The sequence below is a fragment of the Fringilla coelebs genome, assembly GCF_963513975.1.
Source record: "Fringilla coelebs genome assembly, chromosome: 12".
NCBI classification, from domain to species: domain Eukaryota; kingdom Metazoa; phylum Chordata; class Aves; order Passeriformes; family Fringillidae; genus Fringilla; species Fringilla coelebs.
Genome location: NC_140038.1, coordinates 20,819,825 through 20,847,032, shown reverse-complemented (window position 1 = coordinate 20,847,032; position 27,208 = coordinate 20,819,825). Strand labels below are relative to the sequence as shown.

Genomic DNA, 27,208 nt, shown 5'->3' with positions numbered 1-27,208 from the left:
ATGATCCAAAGAGATTTTAAAAGTAATTTTTTTTTTTAGAACCATCTGTCTGCTAAAAATGGCAGAGTCTCCCATGGAATTCAGCTCTAGCACTGATGCCCAGTGACACAGCTGGACACCAGCAGCAGTGCCAGCAGAGGAGACCCTGGTCCCCATGGCTCCTTCCAGACCTTCCTGCTCCCAGATAAGCCCAGGATGCCCAGAGCTGACCAAGAGGAACCCCCAGCCAAGTGGGGAAATCAGAGCTGACAAGGAGAAGGCTGCAGGGCCTGAATGCTCCTCAGTCAGAGAGGGAGTTTTTAATTTTCATGCTCTAAATTAAGTCATCATCGGTTATTCCTGAGATGGAAGGTATGATCTCCCTTTCTAAATATACACCTGGAAGGCTGCCAGGGGAACACAGCCTCCAAAACCAACAGGCAAGCCAGCCTGGAGGAGAGAAGCCCTTGGAGACCTCGGGAGCTGCTGGAAAGGTTTTCCACAGCAGGGAGAGGAAGCCTTGGTTGGATTGTGGACCAGGAGAGCCCGTGGTCCTGATGAGAGGAGCAGCCCTGAAGCTCAAAGGAGCTGCAGAGCCCTTGGTGCAGAGGGCTCCTGGCATGGCGGGACACTCCTGAGGAGGACAGGAGGAGTTGGAGCTGCTCCTGAGGAGGACAGGAGGAGTTGGAGCTGCTCCTGAGGAGGGCAGGAGGAGTTGGAGCTGCTCCTGCCTCACATGGGGTGAGCTCAGCTCCTTTCAGAGCTGCTCATGGCAAGGCCACAGCTGGCACTGGCTCCCCAGGGGGACAGGAGCTGTCTGACAGGCTCCAGGCTGGGACAGAACCCAGGGGAGGCAGACCCAGGATCCTCCCAAGGGTGGGATGTTCCAGGTGCCACCACACCAGGGGCAAGGCAGTGCTGTGGGCACTGCAGGTGGCCCTCCAAAACAAAACTCCCAACTTCTTCCTTGCTCATCTAGCCCAAAGAGTGATTAATTAGGGTAATGATCACTAATGGCACCCCCCTACAAGGACTCTGAAATTCTAAATATCACTTTCATTTTACAGCTCCTTAAAAGGAAGGGACTTGCCTGAAACCAGATTTTGGATTTGGACCATAGTCCATTATTTCCCAGTTAACCAAACTGGGGCATGGCTCACTCCAGATTTCCTATCACAGCAGCTCCCCCCATTCTGTGCTGCCAAAAAGCTTCTCCTCCACACTTGCAAGTGAATTAATGTAACGAATAATGCATCTATATTTCCATTTTAAGAACGATTCTTCCAAATGATGGCTGGATTTCTAAAACTGCCCCAAACCTAGGTAAGAGACAGGGCCACTCCAGCTCCCTGCTAACAGGGTGTTAAATGATCCCAATTACAAGCGCTGCAATGTCACATCTTTAGCTCCATAACAAGCAGCAAAATCTTGGCAGGGCTTTTGGCCAAAGGCAATTGCTTATCAAAGCCAGTGCCAGAGAAGAATGATTACTATTTCCTAATGCATCAGAGGAATGCTGCAGTGGGATGCAGAGCTTCATTAACCAGAGACAAGCCCATTGTGGTGGCGTGGCTTCCACCGTGGCAGGGAGGTCTGCGGGAAGAGGCTCCTGTTGGAAGGAGAGGAGCAGAGCCCAGCCAGGGCCACTGGGCCATGTAAATTCACTCCCTGCTCCTCCTGATTTGTTTAGAAAGCTCAGGGGTTTGTGTTCACCGAGCTGAATTCAGAGAGAGGCCAGCAGCAGCACGGAGAGGATTGCTGAGTGGAGGATTTATGGAATTATGGAATCCTTTAGGCTGGAAAAGGCCCCTAAGGTCAAGTCCAACCATTAACAAACACCACCAAAAGCAGCCTGGCTGCAGGAGGAGCCAGCCAAGCTGGGACGAGGGTCCCAAGGGCTGTTGTCTTCAGCATCAAGCTCAGCCCCACCTGGAAAAGGAGGGATAGATATCTGCTACCCTGAGTAACACCCAGACCTTTGCAGGATACACAGCACAGCAACTGATCCTGTTTGGAGGGCCAGGAGCACATCAGGATTGCTCTAAGTGCCACAGACTCCCAGATGTAGGTTAGACTTGTCTGGAAATCCTGCAGCACTCAGGCAGCCCTGCATCCCAGTCCTGCTGGAACCTGGATGAGCAGAGCTTGCACTGAAGGGAAAAATAACACGGGGGGAGGAAGAAAGTCAGCTGAACTTTGTTTAACCCCACAACGAGTGCAAAGGGATTTCTTATTTTCTTCCCTCTGGTTTGTCCATCCCTAATTAGTATCTCAGAGAAAGCCATGTTGGAGTTGTGTAACCCCACCAGAGCAGGGAGGCTTGGCCAGGACTGCCTGGGGTTGCAGAAATTCAGAGTTTTTGCTCTGTCCTCCCAGCACTTCTCCCAGGCCAGACCATGGGGTGTGCCAGGGACCAAACTACCAGACACCACAGCACTCTCTGGCCCAGAAAGTCCTCAAAGGGTGACCAAAATTGGAATGTCTGGGAGGCTGGAGCTCCCTGGCCTGAAGCCAGCTCTGGGAACACGCTGGATTGGAACAGGCAGGAGGGAAAAGGAAAGGGTGGCCCAGAAAAGATGTAACTACAGCCTGCAGCTCCCAGTGGGGACAATTCCCCCATGTTTTGTCCATTTAATCTCAGGTTTGCACCCACCTCAGGCACAGCTCCTTGAGGGGCAGGAGACTGAGACGGAATGGGAAGGATGCAACCCCCTCTCCATCCCAACCCCAGGGCCAGCAGCTGTCTCAGGAGATGCAAATATCAACTATCAACCACCAAAAGTCTGGATTTCTCACCCCAGTGGGTATTTATGGGTGCTTCCCAGGAGCACTGAGGCAGGGAACCATAGACATTGCCTGGAAAGCTCAGGGAAGGCTGAAGCACTCTGAGCTGCAGTTGGATTTTAAAGGCTATTTCCTGGCACTGGGTGTGTCAGGAATATTCATTCATAACAGCCAATTCACACCAAAAATCCCAGACTTGCCATTAGATATCCACAACAGAAGTCAGGTCTAAGAGCACAACCAGGCCAGGGAAAAAAGTCAGTGCTGAATGATCCATTATCCAGCCAAGGGAGTTAAATAAAACCACCGTGACTTCCTAACAAGCCAAAATATGAGACTGCTTACACAGAAACCTTTGATCCTGGAGGACAACAAGTGCTTAAAAGGAATCTTATCCATTCACCAATTCCTCCCACTCATGGGCTACCAAACCTGGCCAGAACATTCCTTTGTGGAGAGATGAAGATTTTACACCAGATGTTGGAGACTGAGCTTCAGGGCCCCACAGAGCCTGGTTCACTAGGACTTGGTGCTGCCTGGAAGGTTCCAGGGGTGTCCCCACCCCACATCACCCCCCCAGAGCACATCCACCACAGCAGGGCTCACAGCTGGCTGCTCCTAGAGCCACCAACAGCCAGAGGAGGGGGCTCCTTGGGAGGGATTTACTCCAAAGGAGACACATCCTTCCTGATAATGTGTTCCAGCTTCCTTTTCCCTGTTCACATCTGGGCTGTATTTCTAGGTAGCCAATTTAGCTCCGTGGTTCCACACATGGCACTGCAGCATCGCCCTCCCCACTCAGAGAAAACCCTTCCTCTGCTGAGAAACAACCCCCAGCAGCTCCTAAAGCTCGACAAGGAGTGGCCAACATGAAGAAACAACAGAGCAGGGGGGAGGAAAAAGGAATAAAACACAGAATAAAGCGGTGTGACAGCTCTGGAAAAAAGCAAGCAGCAATGATCCCGTTTGTATAAGATATTCCGAGAGCCGGTGTCAGTCCACCATGGTTTGTATTAAAGCCAGATGGAGATCATCTCCTCTTCAAAGAGAAGTGCCTGTAGTTGTTACAGTCGGCCAGCTGGTTCTGAGCTCCCCTTTTCCCTGCAGTGTAATATATCCCGTGCTCGTTGGAGCTCACGTCCCATGGAATATCTGTGCAATTTGTAACCAGCACACAATGCGGCTCAGCTGCAATTCCATAAATCACCCCGCAGCCTCCGTTTGAGAATAAATCTTCTGATGGCTCTGCCTTGCAAAGGACCAAGCAAAGGTTTGAAAGGGTTTGGGGTTTTGGTTTTTTTTTTTCCCCTCGCCTTCCGAAGAGGAAAAGAGATTCAAAGACATTTGCAAAATCCACAAGGGGTCAGTGTCTTGGCAGAAATCCTCCTCCAGCGCTGAGGAACACAGGCATGGCCCCAGCTCCAGGATGTTTTTAATACTCCGAGACAAGGGAAGGATTTGTGGGGGCAGGGGGTTGATTTTGATGTTTCTCCCTGCCTCCTTTTTTAATGAAAAAAAGCAACTCAAGCAGCAATTCTGCTTTGCTGCACTGTTTTTCTGCTTCGGCACGAGTGACCTCTGAGGAGTGGGAGAGCCCTGGGGGGGATGCTGACCTTGGACCTGCCCTGCTCAGCCAGGGGGATGCTGGGGCCGGGCAGGGAGGGGGCCCAGCCCCAGCATCTTTCCCAGGGCTCAGAAACATCCCCTGTGGGACCGGGGTGGTGCCCCAAAGGGACAGCGGGGTCACTGGGCAAGCTCAGGGTGCTCCAGTGCAGTGGTGTCACCCCCACCGTGCCTGGGGACAGCACCCAGGCAGGACAGAGCAAGGTGAGGCTGCACAGCAAAGTGAAAAGGGTCAGTAACACTCCAAAGCTCAGACCAAACCCACATCCCATCATGGGGCTGGTGTTGCACTGAACTTGTGCACACACAAAGCCTCAGAACCCTAAAGAAAACCTGGTCCCTAAATCCTTCCCTCTCCTGATCCACCTGAGGGGTCTGATACCAAAAGCAGGTCTAGAGGAGGGACGGAAACTCCAGCACCCTCAAGGTCCTTTCCAACCCAACCCATCCTTGGGGGAGCACAGAGCATTTCCCTTCTCTAAACAATGGCCCCAGAGGTGTTTCTAAAATAAAGAACATGTCCAGTGTTGCTGCTGAAGTCAATTCATGACCACATAAGAAGTAGGCTGAGCTTCCCAAGCCCATCTGCTGCATTTTGCTGCCCACATGGAGGATTCAGGGCTGTTTTGCTGATTTTCCCCTGACTCAGAGGCTGCTGCTCCAAGAGGTGATACCCAGGGGCTCACAAACCTTGACTTGGTCTCCCTTCCTCAGGTGTGTGGCACCAGATCTGCCCAAAGGCACAGGAGGGGTCTCTGAGGGGGGCTGTAGGTTGGTGAGAGAGGAAGGATTGCCCAAGTCTTACTCAAGGAGCAGCTCTGACCTCCCACCCTCCCTCCACATACCACCACTTACTTATCTTGGAGGAAACATTTCACAACATCACATTAAAAAAAAAAAATTACATTTAATAAACCAAAGTTTATGACCACTAAGCTGCTATCAAAAGCCTTCTGGAAATCTCAGCTTGTCTAATTTCAGGCTAAAAAGCTCCAATCATGTTGGTTAGCTCCAAAAATCACCACAAACCCCCTTTCATCTTGCTTGATCCCAGTTCACGTGCACATTTTTGTGAGAGGTTTCCTAAGCAGGAATTCAAGGCTATCAAGGGATTTTTTAAAAAGGGAAAACCAAAGCTGAGCTCAGTTTCCATCAGGGCACCTCACATGAAGCCACCTCAGGTGCTGGGAGGCTCCTGCCCGAGTTCCTACAGCTGCACCGCAACCCCACAGGTTACTGATCCCAACAGCAGCAAAAATCCTGCTCATTTAACCCCAGCTGGGCCATATCTCCAATTTCAGGGATTGATAAAACCAGGAAGCAGAGAGGAAGAAAGCTCTGCCATCATGTTGCTACAAATGGAGGGCGATGTCAGATGCTTCCTCCAGCCTTTCTGGAGAGCTGAGCTTGGATCCTACCGGGGATTTTTCTGCCAACACAACCAGCTGGAGGAGGGGAGGATTTGCCCTCATGAAACAGCAGAAGCCACGCACAGATGGGATCTCATGCAGCAGAAACACAACTCAGCAGGGACTTTCCTGTGGGAGGCTCAGAAAAGCACAACAGCCTTTGTTACTGACCATCCTCATGTACCTGCACCTTCAGATCCAGCAGCAAACCTCACACCCAGAAATCCACACCTTGGGCAGTTCCCAGAAACAATAATGGGTTAATTATGGACTTGCCAAGGCTATTTTTAACTGCTGCTGTGACAGAAGAGCTGCAGAAGCTGCTCCAGCACCAGCTTCCCTGGGCTGATGTTCCCACTCCGTCCCCACCATGAGAGCTGCACCAAGGGCTGGCTCAGAGTCCTCAGAAGAAAGAGAAAAACATGCTGAATTCCCCAGCATTTGAATCACGGAAGTGTTTGCCAAGAATGGGCCTCCCTCGTTCCAGTTTCATAATTCCTCAACGCTCTCAGCCCCACTCAGACCCCGTTTGGGTAATAATTAACTGTTCCCAGCACAGCTCCATCTTGGCACACAGACCTTCCAAATTAACAGCACTGAGGAGTTTATTTCTGTTAATTACACTGTTTTGGAAGGAGAAGAGGAAGGAAAGCAATTTCCAGAGACGTGTGGGGGTTTTCTTCTCACCCTTCCCCCCGGCATCCTTTGGGAGAAGGCGCTTCACGCCCACCATGGAGCTTCCCCAGCAATGGGCTGTGGTTTCAGTCCTGCATCCCCAAAGCAAACACAGATCCCTGCTGCCAGGGTAGGAGGCCCAGCCCTGCTCCACACACAGCCCTCAGGGGGTGGTGGTGATTCAGTTCCCTTCCTGGAAGGGTTTGTGCCACCAGCCTGGAGAGCCTGGTGTCCCAAATGCCACCCATGACCCAACTTGCCCAGTGCTGGGACCAGCAGAGATGGACAAGGACAGAGGATGGTGGATGGACGAGACCAGCAGGGACCAAGCAGAATCTTCTCCCTCCAAAACCTGCCAGGAAAGCCCTGGGGACTCTTCCCTTTGCTCCCATCCCTGTTCTCTCCCACTGCCCATGCTTGTCCCTGGGATGCCAGGTTGGAGGGCACACCATGGGGACAGAGCCAGGCTGTGACCTGCTGCCACCGTGACTGAATCACACAGGCAGGTCATAAAAAATGGTTTTTGGCCACTTCATTTGGTTCCTGCCCCACCATGGGGTGCAGAGACACTGGGGGACCCAGCAAGTGCCACTGTCTCCTGCCCCACTATCACACATTTTATGGCAATGGAAAATCCATCCTGGATATTCTGGGAAGAGGCAAGAGGTCAAAGACACTTTATTATTTAAAAAAAATTAAAATTAATCAATAAAGAAGCTTCTGTGAGTGTTTCATAGGAGAAAACAATCTCATTTCCTCTTCCCTGTGGCATAAGCTGGTGCCCACTCTCTGTCAGCGCAGTGGAGTCCCCAGACAGTCCCACCACCCCTGGCACAAGGCCACCAGCTTGTCACCCAACCCAAAGTGGCAGCTGGAGGGTGCTGACGCTCCCAGCACTGCCAGGGCTGTGGAGGGAAGGAGCTGGGAAGCACCAACCTCTGAGGAAACTGCTGGCAGCAGTTTGAGAGCAGCAAGGAAACCCTGAGCTCTGGGGCTCCTCTCTGACCACAGCACAGGGAGATGCCACCAGCCCATGGCCCTGGCATTCCCAGAGCAGCTCCCAGTGCCAACCCCTCCCACAGATGCGATCATACCAAGCACAATCCCATAAACAGCATCCAGATGTGCTTTGGGAGGCTCCATAAACCTTCTTGATCTCCTGACAATGGTGCCCAGAAGGACTTGGAAAGCTGACAGAATGCTTTGAAGTTCTATGTGACGTGCTTTGGACATCTACAGCAACAGCTCCATGGTCCCCATCCCACCAGGCTGAGCACCCTTCCCACCTCCCCAGACGCTGCTGGGGCAGGAAACACGAGCCTGACACTGGCTGGATTCAGGAACTGGAGAGCCTAGAGGCTGCTCCACCCTTCTTCTCCACCATGGGGGTCTGGAAATCACTCTGGCATCACTCGAGGAAAGCAGCACTTAGGACACTTCCTCTGCTTCCCTGTCCAGGCTGAAAATACTGTGAGAAAAAATATTTCCAGGGAGAAATTTGGTATTTCCAAGCAGTGAGCAGAAATTGAGAGGCAGGAGAAGCAGAGGAGCAGCACTTCCCAAATCCAGAGGGAAGCTGGAGGGGGGATGTAATTTTCAGCCAAGTTTCCCAAGAAAACATGGGAATGAGCCACCCTGCCTGTCCATCCCCACAATTCCTGAACCACTGACTTGCTTTTAACCACAGCTGTGTGAGGATGAGCCCTTGCCAAAGCCATTCCTTGGGGTCTGACGTGCCAGCCCACAGCCCCTCCTGTCCCTGCAGGGAAACAGCACCAAAATCCTGCTTCAGTGAGGAACCACCAGCCTCAAAGCCACAACCAGAGCTGCATCTTCTCAGGCAAGCAGGAAAATCCAACCCCCAGATGCAATTCCACAGCAGCTGGAGCCCCTCAAGGCCCTCCTCAACAAACTCCTTTATTTTCTCCAAAGCTTTGCCTCTCCACCAGTCCCCACAAGTGTGGTGCACTTCCCACCACCCTCCCACAGCTCCATGCCACTCCCCAAGGTCCATTTGCAGCTTTGTCCCCCTCAGCCCCATGGCAGGGCTGGAGGAAGCCTGGGAGAGTCACATTTCCCCAAGAAATTCCAGGAAAAGCACTCCTGCTTTTAATGAGAAGACTTTTTTTCCCCCCTCTGCTCTCTTCCATAGCCAAGCTAATAAAAATGGAAAGCACTAAGAAATTCCAGCAGAAGGGAGGTGTGGGGGAGGAGCAAAGGGAAGATCCCACTCGTTTAAACCTATCCTAAGCAGAAGATAATTAGCCACATATATCCCAGAAAGAATAGCAACAGTATATGCAATTATTGGGAATGCACACTTTAAGAGCATTTGCCAAAAATGCCTGTTTTTATTAAAAAGGAATGGTTTCACAAAGGCCCAACTGTAAGAAAGGTTGTAATTTGCCCAAATAAAACTTAATTTGATCCATGAAATAGCTGTGGTTTATTGTGTAATATATGTGCTATGTGTTTTAATTTAATAGAATCCAATATAATTGTAAGCCAGTCGAGTTTCAGAGCAATTTTGGGTTGTTCCCACAGTGTGCAGAGCACAGATGCCACTTTGTGCATCACACTAGCACATCCATAAATCAGGACTATAGGAAGGATTATCCACAAAGCAGCAAGAAATGCTTCATCACACCCCAGACAGAAAATAAGACCTTTGAGGGGAGCAAAAGGAGTTATTCACAGGAAATATCTCGGGATGCTCTGCACTCAGCCAGACTCCTGGATGCAGTTTTGGGGTGCTGGACCAGCCCCAGGTATCACCCAGCAGCCAGTGATGCCATGGGCCCCCTTGCAGAGCCCCCCCAGCCCACCCCAGGTGAGGAGAGATGGAGGTGAATCCTTATTTTTGCTTTCTAGCAAGGTCGTGGTCCCTGCTGGACACTCCCAAGAGCAGATCCTGTTCTCCCACCAGGCAGCTCAGGACACACGGAAGGGGAGGTACAGGATCTCTCCTCCCCAGCACAGCTCTGCAACACCCAGCTCCCATTTCCTCCAAAGCTGAGCTTAAACCAGCCAGGGAGCAGCAGATTCACCACCAGCATCTCCCCAAGCCCCCAGCAATGCCCTGCACCAGCAGCAGTTCCCCACAGCCCTGTCCCCTCACCAGCTCCCTCCACAAGGCATTTGGATGGATGAGAGACACATTTGATTTTTTTGTCCTGGGGTTTGTCAGGGAAAACCCCACAACCCCCCTCTGGCTCCTGAGGATCATCCCACACCCCTGAGAGGCACCAGCAGCTCCATCCTCTGAGCCAGCACCACCCTGGGCAGCTGTTAAAGCTCTTCCTGCACCTCAGTGCTAACCCAGAGCAGGCAGAGCCCCAGCCTGGAGCATCCAGGGCTTTGGGAAGCACAGGTTGGTGTGTGAGCAGCTCTGCTAAAAGCATTAACCCACATCCCAAAGAGCTGGAGACCTTCCACCACTCACAGCCCATGAAGCCAAGCAGCATCACACCCCAAACCAAACCTCAGCTCCCTATTCTGCCCCGAAATTGATTTTTGTCCTCTCCCTTGGTAGCTTACACAGACCCCTGAATTTGAATTCCAGCTCTGAATTATGCATTGAATAAGCCCCCCCAACTTCCACTGTGGAGATAAAGCCCTGAGAAGGAGGGTTATGGCCCAAAGACTGGCAGCCCCCATAAAACTGTGGCCAAATCTGTGCCACAAAGGGCTCTCGGCCTCTTTTTCATGAGAGCTGAGAGTGGATGAATTTAGCAATAATTTCTTTTCCATTCTGGCTGCTGAAAAGCATTTCTCAGTCATAGCAGCAATGAAGTCAAGGACTGGGATGATGAATGTCTGCTCACAGGAGGAGCAGCAGCCTCTGGGACCCACTGGGAGCAACTGGCTGCTCCTCCCCAGCCCAGCGCAGAGTTTTAAACCCCATTATTGCTAAATTAAGAGGATCCTATCAAATAAACACAGCCCACACACCAAAGCCCGCAAGGACTCAGGTCCAATACGAGAATTAGTAATTCAGGACTTCCACTACAGTGGACTTGGGGTACGCCCACAACACCAGGAGAACCCAGCTGGTGCCTCCAGCCAAGCTTTGACACTCACAGAAAAACTGCCCAGTGAGTTTCACTGCTCAGACACCAGCTCAGAACATCTCCCTGTCCCACCACCCCCTCATGTGACCCATGAAGAGCCAGGTGAGCCACACCACCCACCCCAGGCTCTGCCTGCTCCCTGCCAAGGCCGTGCCCTGGGGCAGCTCCACCCAAGGATTCACAGCCTTGGAGGGGGGACGGCCACCAGCTGAGGCACCAAACCCACCCAACAGCCCTGTCCTGCGATAAAACCATCCCCTCTCACCCATAAAGCAGAGCGGCTCTGGGTCAGTGCTCAGCTGGGCCCTCAGCACCAGGACAAAGCTGTGTTTCCTCAGGGATCACTGTCCCAGGCCTGGGCCTGAGGGCTGCCCCGGGATCCCGGCCCGGCGATCCCTGCCCCGAGGGGCTGCCCCGGGATCCCGGCCCCGAGGGGCTGCCCGGGGATCCCGGCCCCGGGATCCCTGCCCTGAGGGCTGCCCCGGGATCCCGGCCCCGAGGGGCTGCCCGGTGATCCTGGCCCGGAGGGGCTGCCCCGCGATCCCGGCCCGGAGGGGCTGCCCCGCGATCCCGGCCCTGAGGGGCTGCCCCGCGATCCCGGCCCTGAGGGGCTGCCCCACGATCCCTGTCCTGAGGGGCTGCCCCGGGATCCCGGCCCCGAGGGGCTGCCCCGGGATCCCAGACCCCGGCCTCGAGCCTGAGGGCTGCCCCGGGACCCCGGCCTTGGCACCACAACAGCAGGGGCAGCTCCCTGAGCTCAGTGTGACCCCTGCATGGGAAAAACCCTCTCATTTCCCCACTGCACTGCCCCAAATAGGCCCCTGGTGATTTGTAAGCACAGGGGGTGTCCCAGCAGCCTCCTCAGGACAAAGCTGAGCCAGCTCCAGCCCCAAAGGAGCCACAGAGACCCCACAGATCAGGCCAAGCACAGGCCAGCACCTCCTGTGAGGGGGCTCTTTAATTTCTACCCTTAAAATGCTCTAACACCACACAGACCCAACAACAGGGAATGTTCCACTTACCTCGGGTGCTGGGAGAGCACAATTCCTGCAGGAAGGAGGAAAATCCCTCTCGGAGAAGCTCAGGAGGCGGCTCAGAAAGGAGCAGGGTACGGAGCCATCCCGCTCCCATGGGGCTGGGGCAATCGGCAGCAGCTGTGGGCGCTGCACAGCAGGATCCCATCAGCTGCTCCTGCGAACCTGGCAGGGAATGAACGCCTCCCTTCCCACAGCCACCCCAGGGCTGCTCCAGGTGACAATTCCCAGCCCCAGGTCCAACCCCACTGTGGGGAAGGCTCCAGCTGAGCTCTGAGAGGGTCCAGTGTGGAGCTCAATGGCTTTGAAGTCCTAAAGCTCACATAAAGAGTCCTAAGTTTCAATGATTATAAGGTATTAAAGGGCCAAAATGAGACAGAAAAGGACACTTGATGTCTTATTTCGTTGCCTCACCATTAAATCCTTTTTTATTCCCTTTAAAGCCCCGCTGTCAACTGAAATAAAACTCCAGATTTATTCCTGGGGAAGTGCATGAGTAATGAAAAAAACTAGAATTAAGCACCATCAGTGGATTGCACAAGGATTGTGGATTGCCCAGTTAACCCTCAAATCCATCCTTGGTGCTGTTTTGTCCAAAATTATGGATGAAGTGGGTAGAAAGTGGAAAATGGTGGCACTGCTCCACAAGGAGAACAGGGAGCAAAGGTGTGAATGTGGTGTGGGAAATGCTGGGAAAAAGAAAACAAAACAGGGAAAGCAATTTTTGCTGGTGATTCCCAGGTAAAATGAGGACAGTATTGAGAAAAATCTCTTTTAAAAGCCCCCAAAACATAAAAATGGCCTCTTGATAGACTTGTGTGAAAGTGATACAGCAAGGGAGGTGGATGGTTTGGCAGGACCCACCAAACCTAAGCCAAAGGGATAAAAAAACCCCTGCAAAGCTCTTGAAAGCTGCTTTAAATGAGCGTGACATGTTTTGACACTGTTCCCTAAGAATGGCTGTAACACAAACAAAAATTAATGATGTCAAGTATTAATACTGATGCTGCAGGAATTCAACCAATGTGGTCCCAATTAAACATCAAATATGGTTATAATTTGAAAAATGACTGCGGGAATGTCATTGCAACATTCCCTGCTCAGATCTCTCCAGCATCCACTCAGGTTCCTGTGGGATGCAGCCCCCACCTTCCTCCATCCCTGGAAGTGTCCAGGGCCAGGCTGGATGGGGCTTGGAGCACCCTGGGATAGTGGGAGGTGTGCAACAGGATGACATTTCAGGTCTCCTCCAACCCAAACCATTCCAGGATTCCACAATTCTGTGATTCCCCATCCTCAGGAACATCAGGGCAAGGTGCTAAAATGCAGGACCCTGCTGAGGCTTTGGAGTGGTAAATTCAGGCCCTATTTAACTCTTTAAGGTCTCATTGCATCTTTTTCTCTGCAAATATGAAGGTGACAGAAACATCCTCTGCAACCTTGAAAGCTTCCCAGTCACTGGGCTCCAGAGGCTGGGATTTTATGGAAATCAAAGGCACAGATTGGAAATTGTAGCAGAACTCCAGGACCTGGCAGAGCTACTCCCTGGCAATAAATAACTTCCCTGACCAAGCAAAGCCCGTGTCCAAGCTGCCCCTGCCAGGCCCAGCACAAGTCAGAGCAAAGGAGCTGATTTTATCCAGGATTTCCAGGCAGAGTAAATCAGCTGAGACAGGCACATCTGACCAGGACATTTTTTTGGCTGCAGCTGCTCCTCAGAGTAAATATATTCCTCCCTAACACTCCTGGATCATTTATTGCCGGGATGACAGACTGGGAGATCTACGGGACAAAGCTGCTCATGGCTCCTCCGAGGCACTGGAGACATTTCCAAAATCCAGGCCATGCTCCAGTGGAGGATCCACCCAACCATGAGTTGTCCAAAACCTCCGTTTGTTTCTCAACCATCAAACACGTCTGGGACGTGCAGGGCTCACAGACAACCCCTGGGTAAGGCCAGAAATCCAAACTGGTCCTGCTGGGCAGCTTTGTGGCCATGCAATATTCTGCTTTTCTCCAAGACCTACTGATTAGCACTGATGAAGAATAATCTGCACAAATATGTATGTGCACCCTTGTCCTCACCATGTTCTGTGTTATCAGAGAGGTCAGACAGCCCTGGGTGAGAAGAGCTACAGATCTTCCTTTCACCTCCTCCCAAGTGCTCCCTGGCTCTCCAACTGCCCTCACTCACCCTCCTCTTGGAGCCAGGTGCAGCCTTCCAACTCATTTATTGCTTTTCCAGGGTCCTGGCTGAGATGGGAGACAGCAGCTGCCCTCTGGAACCCCCCTGACTGCTGCCAACTTCAGCTGGGGGGGGGGGGAAGAAAAAAGACAAATCCCCCCCCATAATGCGAATACTTTATTATCAATGAGTGACTGGTATTAGCTTTTTGTCTGGGTATTAATAATATTTCAAAAAACCATACATCAAAATTAGGGCTTTCTCCTATTTTTGCTGTATAATTTTTGTTGTTTTTTTTCTTTTTTTTTAAAAATCTGTATTGAAAGAATTATATAAGCCAAAGTGCATTTTCTGTTTTTTGTCCATATACACATTGCACCATACATAAATAATTACATTGTAAAAATGACTCCATAATTACAAGTATAATATATATTTTCATATAATATATAAAACTTTATATTAAATCTAGGTAGATGATATTTGGGATAGTCTGTGTCTTTTTTTTTTTTTTTCTTTTTTTTTTCTTTTTGTGTGTGTGTGTTTTGCTGCTGTTGATGTTTTCCTTTCCTCGGAGGGTTACCGGTTGTTGCTGAGTAAGATCTCCAGCCAACACGGACACGACGTGATGAACTGTCTGGAATAACAGGGCCCCCAGCCCTTGGCGAAGCTGATCCGGACGCTGTTGGGGTCGTAGGGCCCGTCTGCATAATCCAGCTCGGCCGTGTGCTGCAGCAGGCAGGACTTCTCGTAGTCAAACACCTTGATGGAGTAGCCCGGCATCACCTTGCGCACGATCAGAGTCCTGCAGTTGGGGATGTCCAGTGTCGGGGAGTTGACGAAGATGGGATGCTCGCTGCGGTTGTAGGCCCACACCCCGTCCGGTTCCTTGCTCAGTAAAATCCCGTAGCCGATTTTACTTCGAGTCCTTCTCACAGTCTCGCTCCTGTTGTCCAGGTTTAGCTGTCCGAGGCAGAAGCCGTTTCCTTGAGGTAGGTCGTAGAAGATACTGACAGACTGTTCGTACACTGTGTAGAGGCGGCCCACGCGCGTCCGGTGCTCCCAGTAGGCCACGTTGCACCAATGGCTCCTCTTCACGGCATCGGGCGACGTGCTGGCGTCTGTGGGGACAGAGAGGGGGTCAGGAGTGCTGGGATCACCTGGAAACCGCAGGGATAGAGCCTGGGAAACAGCTCCTCACACCCCTCAGCTCTGCTCAGTGAGAACTTGAACCTGTGCTCAGCCCAGCCCTTGCGTCCAACAAAAATCTCATGTTCAACCAAAAGACGGTGCTTGACCCAAAACTTGTGTTCAACGCAAATTTGATGGTATGGTCTTCCCAAAAGTGGTGTTCAACCCCAGATTTGCGTTCAACACAAATTTAATGCTTTTCCCAAATCTGTGTTCAACCCAAAGATGGTGCTTGACCCAAAACTTGTGTTCACCACAAATTTCACACTCAACTCAAAACTTGTGCTCAAGCCAAAACTGGAATTTAACTTGAAGTTCATGCTGAGCCTAAAACTTGTGTTCAACACAAACTCTGTGTTCAACACAAACTCCATATTCAACCCAAACTTGTATTTAACCTGAAGTTCATGCTCAGCCCAAAATCTGTGCTTAACCCAAAACTTGTGTTCAACACAAACTTCACGTTCAACCCCTATTTGCATTCAACCCAAACTTGTATTTAACTCAAAATTTGTTTTCACCTCCAAAGTTCTGTTTAACCCAAAGTCCATCTTGAACCCAAAGCTTGTGCTCAACACAAATCCTGTCTTCAATTACATCAAATGCCACCAAGACTGGTGGCTCAAGCCCAGGCTGGAGAGCCCACAGGATGCCACTATCTCCCACGAGCTCAGCCCATCTCTCTCTCCATTCAGTGTCCAACCCTGCATCCACAGCTGGGCCTGCATGTCCCCAGGATATTTGCGTTCCTCCCAGAGGATCCAGTACAGACACTGTCCTGGTATCCTGAGCCTGGTGGCTCCCCAGCACCCCTGCAACCCCACCTTCCAAGCCCAGCTTGTGCTGAGCTGAGCCCTGGGGATGTCCAGGATGTGCCTGGATGAGTGACCCGCCGGGTGTCTCCTCAGTGTAATATTCTCTGACAGCGACGCTGATGTTCCCACGGGGAACATGAAATCTGAGGAAGTGTTTCATGCCAAGGGGGAGTAGCTGCTATGAACTACACAAGTCCTTCTAAAAACCCACTGGAACTCTCCAGACAATGAGAGACGTCTCTTCTTTCTAGGAATTACACTCAGAGAAGACGGGAGGGATGCAGGCTGCCAGAAATCTGTTTAATCTATGATGCCTCCAGAATTTATGACGTCTCCAGAAGGAAGACAGGAAAAGAAGGAGCCCCAAAGAGGGCAAATTAACCACTTGCTGAACATCATTCCTGCTCCTACCGCACCGGTTAAGGGAAAACTGCCGTGGAATTTCCAGCGAGGAGCTCTGCTCCGGGCCAGCCGCTCCGTGGCCGGCATTAAGCTCCCTGACAATCCCTCACGTGCCCGCGGCCTGCTGACCCCGGTGCCTCCGTGCCATCATGTCCCATTAACTCGCCCGCGGGGTGATGCCATTATTTTGCTCCAGAGCCCCCATTGACACACCGGATTTCAGGCCCAGCCCTCCAGCCCCGCTTCTTTTCAGGCTCAAATTACCCCGGAGGAGAGCGGGCTCCCCTCCCCATTAACCAGCTTTGAATTAAGCGGCTTTGTTGGAGTTTAACCGGAGTTGTAACTATACAAATTTAAGGGGCGGGCTGTGGGGGCGGGGGGGACGGGGCAGGCAGCAGGATGCCCTTTGCTGTGGGCAATGCTCATCAGACTGAAGCAGCCCCTTCACCCACCACAGGTCGCATTTTGGGGGAACCATCTCAGTCTCTTCCCCTTTACCCACCACAGGTCGCATTTCTGGGGACACCATCTCAGTCTGCCTCTGCCATCAACTGGGACAACTTCCACTAAACTAGGCTGCTAAGAGACCCATCCATCTTCCACAGCATCCAGTTTCCACAGTCATTTTTCCCCCAGGACATCCTACAGATGCTCCCAATCCCTTCCCAAAGCTCTCCCCAAACACTGAACTTTGCTGTTGTCCCACTCAAGTGTTCTGGGGGCTACACACCAGCTCAGGGCCTTTCATGTGCCGGAGCTGGAGGCTGGTAGCAATTACTGAGCTCTGCATCTGTTTAACCTCCCAACCTCCTCAAAGCCCTCCATGCCCATTAGCTATGTTGGTTTTGTTATTACATTTTTGAGAAACTACTGCTCAGCCCCTGCATTTCCCTTACAGATTAAGGATGGGACAACTTCAAACCTCCAGTGTCCCCAGCAGCTCCATTAATCAGGGGAACAGTCAGAAATAAACATTTAAATAGGAGTTTCTCATGGTTTAATGCAAATTAATATACAAGGGGGGGAAAGTAAAGCTGGAGGAAAACAGCGCCTATCCTACAAAAATATTTTGCTGGAGATGCCAACAGCCCTGGTGCCATCTCTGCTTTCCGGGAACTGGGAAATATCTAAGCAAAATCATCCATGAAAACATAGATGACTTTCACATGCATTTGAAATAGCTTTATTAAAAGCATTTCCATGCAACTTAAGGCAGGAACTTCCCTCCACCCACCCATGAATGCACCCCCCTGCCAGCGAGCTCCTCATCCCTGCCATCCCAGCCTCTGCCTGGCAGTGCCAGCTCTGCCAGCTCACAGCACTCCTGGAGAAGTCCTGTGCTCCTTCAAGCAGGTGACGACGTGAGTTTCAGGTAACTGCACCTCAAGAAAGGATAAGTTTCCTTTCAACCCACTTTTTCTGGCTAAGGGAGAGGAAAGTCATTAAAATCCAAGAAAAGCAACCCACGGGGAAGTAACCCCTGGAAGGGGACGGCTCAAGGCTCATCTGAGCAGCCTCTGCCCGCAGGAAGCTGTCGCAGGGTCCCTCTCCCAGCGCTCCCCGTGCTGCGCTGGGTTCCTCTCCCTCCTTTTATCTCCCAGTGCACTCAACCAATTCCTGCAAAGATGAACTCATCCCGCAGCCCTGACATAAAACAAGCACTTCAGCAAGCCCCCAAATCAGGGGGGCCTGTGCTGTGTCTCATCCCCTGCCAAGTATTAGTTTCGCCTCCAGCTATTAGCCACTACCACTCTGCAGAGAGCAGGGGCGGCCGGCACACCACCACCTCCTCCTCTGCCTTTTAAATAAATATTCCACTTTTCCCTCCTCTTTTTTCCATGCTGCCCTTTATGCACAGACAAGAAAATCCACTTTTTGTTCTGTTTTTTTCCCCCCTCCCACTTCTGCTGAAACAGAGGCGGGCTTGTTAGCGTTCTTTTTGAAGAAAGGAAAATATTTGAGTCCCGCAGTGGTACAGGAGGGGTTTTTAACAACTATCATTGTAGGCAGCTACAACTTGTAGCAGCTCCAGAGGGGCTGGCGTCAGGGCTATCTCCTCCATCAAAGCCACCTTCATCCATCAGATGGAGGGGCTGAAACTCTGCCTCGTGTTTACTCCTTCCTCCACCACTGCTCCTCCACAAAGTGATGCCTCACAGCACATCCTGAAGTGAATTCAAACAATTAGAGATAAAGGAACAAGATAGGAGAATCCAACCCAGAATTTAAAGGGAAAAGGCTCCTGCGTGGCTCAAGCAAAAGGAATCTGGCTCTGGGAATAAATGCAGAGAGCAAACACTGTAAATCCTCCCGGCGTTAGCAGCACTGCTGCTGTCGCTCCCTGCAGTGTGGAGGTAAAGAAAATAACTTGAGGTTTGAGACTATTTGTGATTTGACAGCGTTTTACGCCAGTAAAGTTCAAAGGAGTGCTTTAAAAGAGAAAAGAAAGATGCTTTTTTCCAAAACAAAACGCTGCACAGTCCCACTGCTTGATGTTGCACTTGAAAGCAGGATGGAAAACATGGGCAGATCACGAAGCACATGAAACAAACGGCTCTGATTCACTCTTTGGCCTTTCCAAAGCCACCAAACCTCCTCCCAGCAGGTCAAATGGCCCCCTCAATACATGGCTGCAAGGAAGAACTTCTCAAAACACACTGAAGAGGTGCCCATAGGAAGACCACGCACATGAAAAATAAATCACTGCACTCTCCAGATGTGACGGGGACTTAACGCACATCTGGGCAACCTGGAAATGAAGCAGGATATTCAAAAGTCCTCCCACCACAGAGCCCACTCCCCATTTCCATGTCCCTCCCTCCTGTACTCCTGAGTCACAGGGCAGCCTCACACTCCACTGGCCATGGAGCTCAGTTACATCCTCCCTTAACACCTTTCCATTCACTTTTACTCCACTTTTGGACTATCAGACCCATACTCAGTCTTTTTCCTCTCCTCTGCCACAGCACAGATCTATATTTACACTGCCCAAAACACAGGAGAGGAGAAGCAGGAAGGTTACAGCCATACACAGGTCACTGTGAACACGGTCCAGATAAAAAGTCCAGCACAAAGAACACACACATTTCCCCAAAATCTATTAACAGTTCACTGGGGAGCCATCAGTTAAAATAATCCCCCATTAATACCCCTGGAAACAAGCACCAGGGTAAGGAAGGGGTTAAAACTTTCCACAGCAGAAATGGAATTTTTATGGCCCTGGAAAAAAAAAAAAAAAAAAGGAAAAAAAAGAAAAGAAATTAATTGTCAATCTGCCCCAGCAAAGCTCACAACCATTTTCTTTAAGCCAATATACTTAAAATACCTCTGCCTTACAAGTTTCAGCTGGAATGCATCACCGTGCCCCCAGAGCCCCCCTGCCACCAGCACCAACCCCGGCACGGCCCCTTGGGCTGGGGAGAGGCTGGAGCTGTCCCCAGCACGGGGGCCCCCTCAGGGGACACAAACCAGCCCCTCCTGGCTGCCCATCCTCAGAGGAGCCGTGGGTGGCACCCAAGGACACCTCGGAGGGGTTGGCTGGGGACCCCGTCTCGGTGCCACCACGGGAGAACCCCAGTGTTGGGCACACTGTTGTATTTAGGGCAAGGTCCCAGTCCCAGCAGGGAACAGACACAGGAGGCTGGGGAGGAGCTTCTCCAGGTGAAAATCCTGGTGAGGACAGGAGAGTTCGGTCCCCTTCCCCAAGTGCTCCTTGGTTTCTCCAGGTAAGCTGCTGATACAGGAGGACAGCGGGCTCCTGAGGGGAAAAGGCAGGTGGGTAATTTTTGCCCATTATCGCAGCATTTAGAGAATCCCCCTGCAAAAACCCTGAAGAATAACTGGGTGTAAAACCAGGGTTGGATAATTTTCCAGAAATACATTCACAAAGCTCACACAAATTCCCACTTTGGGTATTTTTTGCCCATTATTGCAGCATTTCACACTGTTTCTGACGGGGCTGTGGATGATGTGGAAGCCTCATCGTCCAACCCCACTCTTACATGGTACAAACAGATATTGGTGTTATAAACTCTGTCAAGCTGCAGGATGGGCAGCCCTGGTTTTCCTCCTGGACGTTTTCCTTAAAGCCCAGCATCAACAGAGGATCCTTTACTGTCCCAGCTTTCACCAAGAAAAGCTTCTCCCTCGTTCACAGAGGCCCTGAGAAGCATTCAGCAGCTGCCCAGCCGATGGCCAAGGGCAGCCCCAGGGACAGCCAGCTGCACCTCCCCATGCTGCACAGCACCAAACTCCCTCCCAGCCTTCTGCTTTACTGCACTGAACGTACGGATTCAGCCCAGCTCCCATCTCAACTGCAAAACAAGAATGTGATTTTATGTCGTCAATAATCTGGTGTCAGCACTGTCACTGTGGGGTCCCAACCCCTCCTCCCCCACAAGGCACGTTCCTCGTGCTGGTGGGCAACCATGGACTCAGTTCAGCTCAATTATCCCAAAAAACCACGGGAGGACAGCTGAGAAGAGCCCTGCCCACCGCCATGCCCACCATCCTCTTCCTCCAGGCCTTCCCTTGGAGCAGAGCTCTGCTGCTCCCCAGCCTCCTCCTCCAGCAGATTTAATTTGTTAACCCAGGAGATGATTAACTCCGAGGAACACTTGCGCTGGGTTAATTAATTAAATTAGTTCAAAAAAAAGGGTCTGACGAGCACCAGAGCCGGTGCAAGAGGTGTGTGGAGAGGCCTGGGGGGAAAGGGGGACATTTCCATGGCAGCCCAAGAAACAAAAGCAACACAGGACAAGCAGCCAATGCCAAGAATGAGGATGAAAACAATTTTCTCTGCATAAAAGAAACCACTCTGCAAAATCATCAGCTCATGCTAATTTTTTTTATATCCTTCAAAGCAAAACACATGCCATGTTTAGTTCTGCCCGGAAATTTGGAAGTCATCATCAGTTAGCTTATTTTTAAGCTAAACTCAAGGAGTTTGCTTCTAATGGACCTTCCCTGGCCATTAAATCCACAATCCAGAACATGATTTTAAGGTATTTTTGCGTTGTTTTTCTCCCCAGCTCCCCTGTTTTAGAAAGGGCTTTTCAGCCAAGGGTGAAAACTGGAAAAACCCAACTCGGGTATTTTTCCCTGACATTTTTATGTGTTCCTTCTGAACGCCAAAGTTTTCAGAGATTTAGGTGATGTTTTTAAAACGTTTCTGAGTCCAACAGTCTCCATTAACCTCAGCCTGTCTTGCTCAGAGCTTTCAGGCACATCCATGGCTGTTCCAGCTCCAGGTACCTGCGTTACACCTGGCACGTCCGAGGGAACACAACAATGTAAATACAGCTTCAAAAGGAGCCCCGAACGTCACCGCCCACGCTGGCTGCAACTTCTGAAACATCAGAGCTGTCATCAACCACAGCCTGCCTGGGACTTCTGCCCTCTTGGAAACCAGCCCTGGATAAACCCAAACCCAGCAAAATTCTGGGGTCGTGCTTGGCATCTCTGTGAGCATCCACCCCTGTGCCCCAACCAGCTGGAAAATGGGGAGAAAAACGAGCTGGTGAAAAGCACAGGGGAAAGGCTGGGCGAGGGAAGGTCCCCACTGTTTGATTTGCTGTAAAATCCAGAGGTTTGATGAAAATCTTCCGAGCATCGTCTGGTTGGGATTGGCTTTTTCTTCTGCCTGCTCCTGGCAAGACAGCAGCTCCACTCATAGGGGAGAAGGTCCATTCCCAAAAGTGCCCTCTGCAGCAGGGTGAGGGAAGCCAGGACAAAAATGGGGGGAAACCCCCCCTTTTTTTCCACTTTTACATCGAGAACTCGCACATTTTCAGGTCCTCCACCCAACCATGTGCGCAGTCCCTTTTTTGTTCCCCCAGAGCCTGAAAAACGCTGAGAATCTGGGAGAAATCACCCCATAAATCACAGGATGGCAGAACTCCCTTCCAGCCACAGCTGTGATGTCCAAGGCTCCTTTCCCCACGCCGCTCCCGCTGCTCATCCATCCGGGGGCTGCAATCCCAGCCACATCCCAGTGGGATGGGCATGGACTGGGCTGGCCCAATGGGATCTCCTGGGCTCCCAGCTGCCTTTGGAAGCCGTTCTGGCTTGGCAGAGCAGCTGTGGGTGCTGTCAGCCTCCCCTGGGGCAGCGGGATAATCCGCCCAGCGGCCGGAGCCGCGGCGCATCCCGCGGTGGGGCCGGGGCACTGGGAAATGGGATAAATATAAATAATCATAGTTTTCGTTCCCAGAGAAGTTTCGGCTGAGCGCTTCAAAGCCTTTTAAAAGCAGAAACTAATTAGTAGGTCCCTCAGAAGAGAAACAGGAATAACACCCCTTCCCGCCTCCATCGCGCCGCTCGCGAAGAGCACGTTGGGCGCTGGAGCCCAGCCTGGGAATCTCCTCAGCGGAGGGGGACGGGCCAGAAGCTTTGGCTGCACCAAACCAAACCCTGCTGGTTCACACCAGCACTAATCCTCAATCCTTAACGAAGGAAAACACCTCCAAGGAAGGGGTTTCTCCCATGGTGGAGGGGGCACTGAGTGCTGGAGCTGTTTTTGAAGCCAGAGGCCGAGTTGGTGAAGATGTCATGAGGAGGCTGCAGAGATGCTGCTTGAGCCTCCTCATTTCCCACACTTCCCAAGAACATCAGGGTGTCCCCAGCAGCAGCAGGACCACTGACCCAGCACTGGCTGCTTTTTACATCCAGTTGTTGGATAATCCATGGGCACTGAGCTCCTCCAAACCAGGAAGGCTGTCCTGCAAAGGCCAGGCAGCCCATCACCACCTCCTTGCACAGCCCAACCCCAAATTACAGCTCAGCTCCCTCCAGGAACAACCCAAATTTGCCATTTCCAGAGGAGAATGCTCAGCTTCCCCTTCATGAGGCCTCCTTCAGATGTCCCAGCTGATCACAGAAAATCCACTTCCCAAAACACCAGGGAAATGGGAAATTTGGGCTTTGCAGCTCACACAGGACACAGGACCCTGAGCAGGATGTGGCTGCAGCAGATTTTTAGTTTCCTAACCAGAAATGAGTGGAGCTGCTTCCCTGGGAGGAAAGCCAAAGCAATACCAAACAAAACACCATCACCAGAAGTATTTTGAGACCCTGCACCACGCTCCAGTCCCAGCCATTCCCTTTGGAGCAAGAGCCTCTCCCTGCCCTCACACCTCTGTGGGATTTACTCCTGAGAACAAGCTGATGTCTTCCAGAGGTGACGTGAGGAGCAGCAAAAGGGCTGAAAAAACCCAAGGCCACCCTGATTACTCCACATCCACAGCGACACCTTCGAGGGCAGACCAAGTGTTGGCTCCGTGTGAGTATCAAGGACTGAGAAACCATCAAGGACTTTGGAAACCATCCCCGACCTGGAAAACAACCTGTGACAGAGGAGGCTCCTTGAGGGGGCCACAAGCAGCAGCCCAACAAATACTTTTCTCCATCCAACCTGGGAATGAGCTGCTTTGCTCTTCCTTGGCCGGCTGGGTGTAGAGTCTGGGCTGGGCAGACATGAGACCTCAGCTTGGGAACTCTGCCTCTCAACCCAACCCTGTGCCAGAAGGTTCATCCCAGACCCCAGACCAGCTGTGGGTTCTCTATTCCAACCCAACCCTGTCTCCAAAAGGGCTCCACCTGAAGCCTCCCCATATCTGATGATTCTTCCCCGGCAACCCCAAAAGAAGGTGCTTTTCCCCAGCACGGTATCAGTGCCCTCACATATATGGGAAGCAGACAGGGGCTGTGAGAAGAATGGGAATTCAGGCTTTGCTCTCCCTGGCCAGAAGCCAAGATCCTGCTCCTGATAAAGCTCTCCCGAGCCTCTCTGTCTGCGCAGGCACCTCGCGAGGGAGCCGGGGCTGCGGGGCTGCCACCGCGTGTCACAACGCCCACGGCTCCTGCAAGTCCCCGCTCGTAGAGGATTTGCTGGGGTTTTACAGGGAATTAAAGGATTTTGGGTGCCAGCCTGGCCTTTGCAAGGAAACAAATCCCTCTGGTGTGCTGGCCAACCTGGTCATGCTGAAAGGCTAAACCTGTACGGGGAGGTCGCGGGCTCCTGCCTGATGGAGGGATTGAAAGGGCTGGGATGGGATTGGGGTGAGCAGGGATGAGAAGGGCCTGGTGCAGGAATCCCACCAGGAGAGCTGGAAGGGAGCACAGGGATGGTTCCTGCCCTCCTACAACGTGCCCAGGGCTGCGTGGGCACCCCCACACGCCAGATTTTCTGATAGCTGCTCCATGTATTGTGTGTAAACATCTGCTGGGGCCACCCAGCCCTCGCTCCAAGCAGGCAGCTGGTCCACTCACAACTGCTCGTGGCCAGCATCCACGGGCTCTGACTCCCACTTCAAGCAAAGACTAAACAATGACTTCAGCAACTCGGGATTTAAGGCCCAGGGTTGGTCCCTGACATGCACAGTGGAGCAGGGAGGATGCTGTGCTGGCATCTCCAGCAGGATCTGCAGCACCGTGAGCGTCACAAACACAGCCCCTGTGCCATCTGTGAGCCATGGAGGGGCCCTTCTTCTGCCAAATCCAAAACCAGCAGCCCAGAGTGCATGCACAGAGCACCCATTTCTGCAAACCTGGGACAAGACCATCCCTGAAGATCAAACAAATCTTTTCTAAGAATTGTAGAATTGTTATAGCTGTAACTCTAAAATTATTGAGTCCCATTGTCACATTTTTATACTCCCTGGAACAGTGCTGTAAAACCTGTTAAAGTGCAGATAAACGAGCAAGAAAATTGGTGGGGGATGAAAATCAATGTATTTGCATGAAACCCACAACACTGAGAGCATCACTGCAGCCCAGACCTCTGCAAGTCCCCATCTCCCAGTGTCATCTCCCAAATTCCTCACCCTGTACTTGCCCACAGAGACTGGAGGTGACTCACAGCAATTACCCTCCCTGGCCAAGAAGGTCTTGTTTTCATTTCTACAAACCACAGATTCTTAAAAAAAAAAAAAAAGAGGGGGGGGAAATAGGAAAATGCCAAAATACACAGAGAACTCCATGGAATACATCCTGTTCTGCTGCACTAATACGAATCCCAGACAACTCCAGCTTTCCTTGGGATATTCTAGGAGAAAAGGATTAGTGAGTTACCACAAAATCCCAGACTGGTTTGGGTTGGAAGGGACCTTTTAGCTCATCCCATTCCACCCTCTGCCATGGCAGGGACACCTTCCACCATCCCAGGCTGCTCCAGCCCCAGTGTCCAGCCTCGCCTTGGGCACTTGCAGGGATCCAGGGGCAGCCCCAGCTGCTCTGGGCACCTGTGCCAGGGCCTGCCCACGCTCAGAGTGAAGAATTTCTCCCCAGTATCCCATCTAACCCTGCCCTCTGGCAGTGGGAGCCATTCCCCATATCCTGTCCCTCCGTGCTGTGAGTTACAGCAAGGACACAGCCAGTGGAACTGCATTTTCAAGCTAAAAAAATAATCTTTTCAGGATTGGTCTCTGCAGGGCTTGTGGCTGCAACTCCTCCACGAGCTGTTGTGGGGCTGAAAGCAAAGGCTGAACTCAGAAAGTGCAGAAGAAGCACCAAAGAAATGACCTTCCCATGGAGAGGAAAAGGGAAGGAGAGGAAGGGGAGCAGGTCGGGCTCTTTGTCCGTCAAGGCCAGGGAGATTAAGGGAGCACGTGAAGGCATCCTTAGGGATAATGAGTTCAACACTGCACTCCCTCAGCTCAGCACTGCAGGAGAAATATCAGATTCCTCCCCTCCCTCTGGGGAAATCTGTTCTAAAAAATAAAGTGAGGAATACTGGGGGAAACACCAGGCATTACACATTAAAAAGGCAGCTTGTCACCAGCCTAAACCAGACCCATTTTTTTTCCCCTCATTCCATATATATCACACATATAAAGAATCCATATGGATTTAGAGAATCCCCCTGCAAAAACCCTGAAGAATAACTGGGTGTAAAACCAGGGTTGGATAATTTTCCAGAAATACATTCACAAAGCTCACACAAATTCCCACTTTGGGTATTTTTTGCCCATTATTGCAGCATTTCACACTGTTTCTGACGGGGCTGTGGATGATGTGGAAGCCTCATCGTCCAACCCCACTCTTACATAGTACAAACAGATATTGGTGTTATAAACTCTGTCAAGTCCTGCACTAGAATATTTAAATTGGTAAAAATAGGAAAGAAACTGCACAGTTCACATATTTTATAAAGCTGGGTTAAATCAACATCTGCAAAAAATATCCCCCTTAAACGAAATAGCAGGATTTCATTAAATAAATTGCAAGTTGGCAAAAATTCTGAAAGAAAGGGAAAAAGCCACAGCCAGGCCTGTAATTTAAACCTTATTTTAACTGTGACAGCATGGCTGTGAGAGGCTGCATTTCCAAAGGAAAAAATAAAATGAAGTTTCAAAAAAAGTACCTGTTCCCCCTGTACCTCACCTCAGTGTCTGCAGTCGTCACTCAGACGAGTTTTTCCACAGGGAGATGAAGAGGGAGCAGGATGTTCTGCCACCTCTGCATCCTCTGTGTCAGACCTACCAACCCTGCACCCTGGACGCTGGTGGGTGATGGTGTCTGCAAATCCCTCAGAGCCAAGAGGGCTCAGGGACACCCCAGGGAGGCTGCAGCCCCCCTCCCACCCCCTTCCCTGGGAGCTGAGCAGCTGAAACCCAGGCTGAGATGGCTGCAGAGCTGTGAAACAGCTCGGTCTGGGTGACACTTCATCACTTGGGGTGTTCTAACCACAACCTGCTCCCCTGCACGAGCCCTGGGGATGCCACAGGAGTGCCAGGAATTGTGCTCCTGGCTCGTGTGCCCCAGAGAAACCCCCGAGGGCACAGGGCTCACCCCAGGAGCTCTCCTGGCTCTCCTCTGGGATGGCTGCTTTAGGGTGGTCGTGGCCCCGTTTTCCCACCTGGAGGGTGCAGCTTTGGGGCAAGGCTGAGCCCTGGGGCAGGCAGGGAGTTTCCAGCTGCTTTTCCCAACCTGCTGAGCCTTTCCCTGCCCGGGGTGACTCAGGCAGGCTGGGCTGGGCTGCGTGGGGAAGCCGAGCTCTTCCCACAGCCCCGGCCAAGGGCCCTGCAGGAGCCATCCCTGCAGG

At 51.6% G+C, this 27,208-nt stretch overlaps 1 protein-coding gene across 1 annotated transcript in view; it reads right to left on the bottom strand.

Moving 5' to 3' along the window:
• Positions 1 to 14,176: 14,176 nt before the first annotated feature.
• SMAD6 (SMAD family member 6) overlaps positions 14,177 to 27,208 on the bottom strand; it is a 37,257-nt gene continuing 24,225 nt past the window's right edge. Inside the window, exon 4 of the mRNA XM_084213597.1 lies at positions 14,177 to 14,880. Within this exon, the coding sequence (XP_084069723.1) occupies positions 14,339 to 14,880 (542 nt within the window). The 3' untranslated portion in view covers positions 14,177 to 14,338. The remainder of the gene's footprint in view (positions 14,881 to 27,208) is intronic.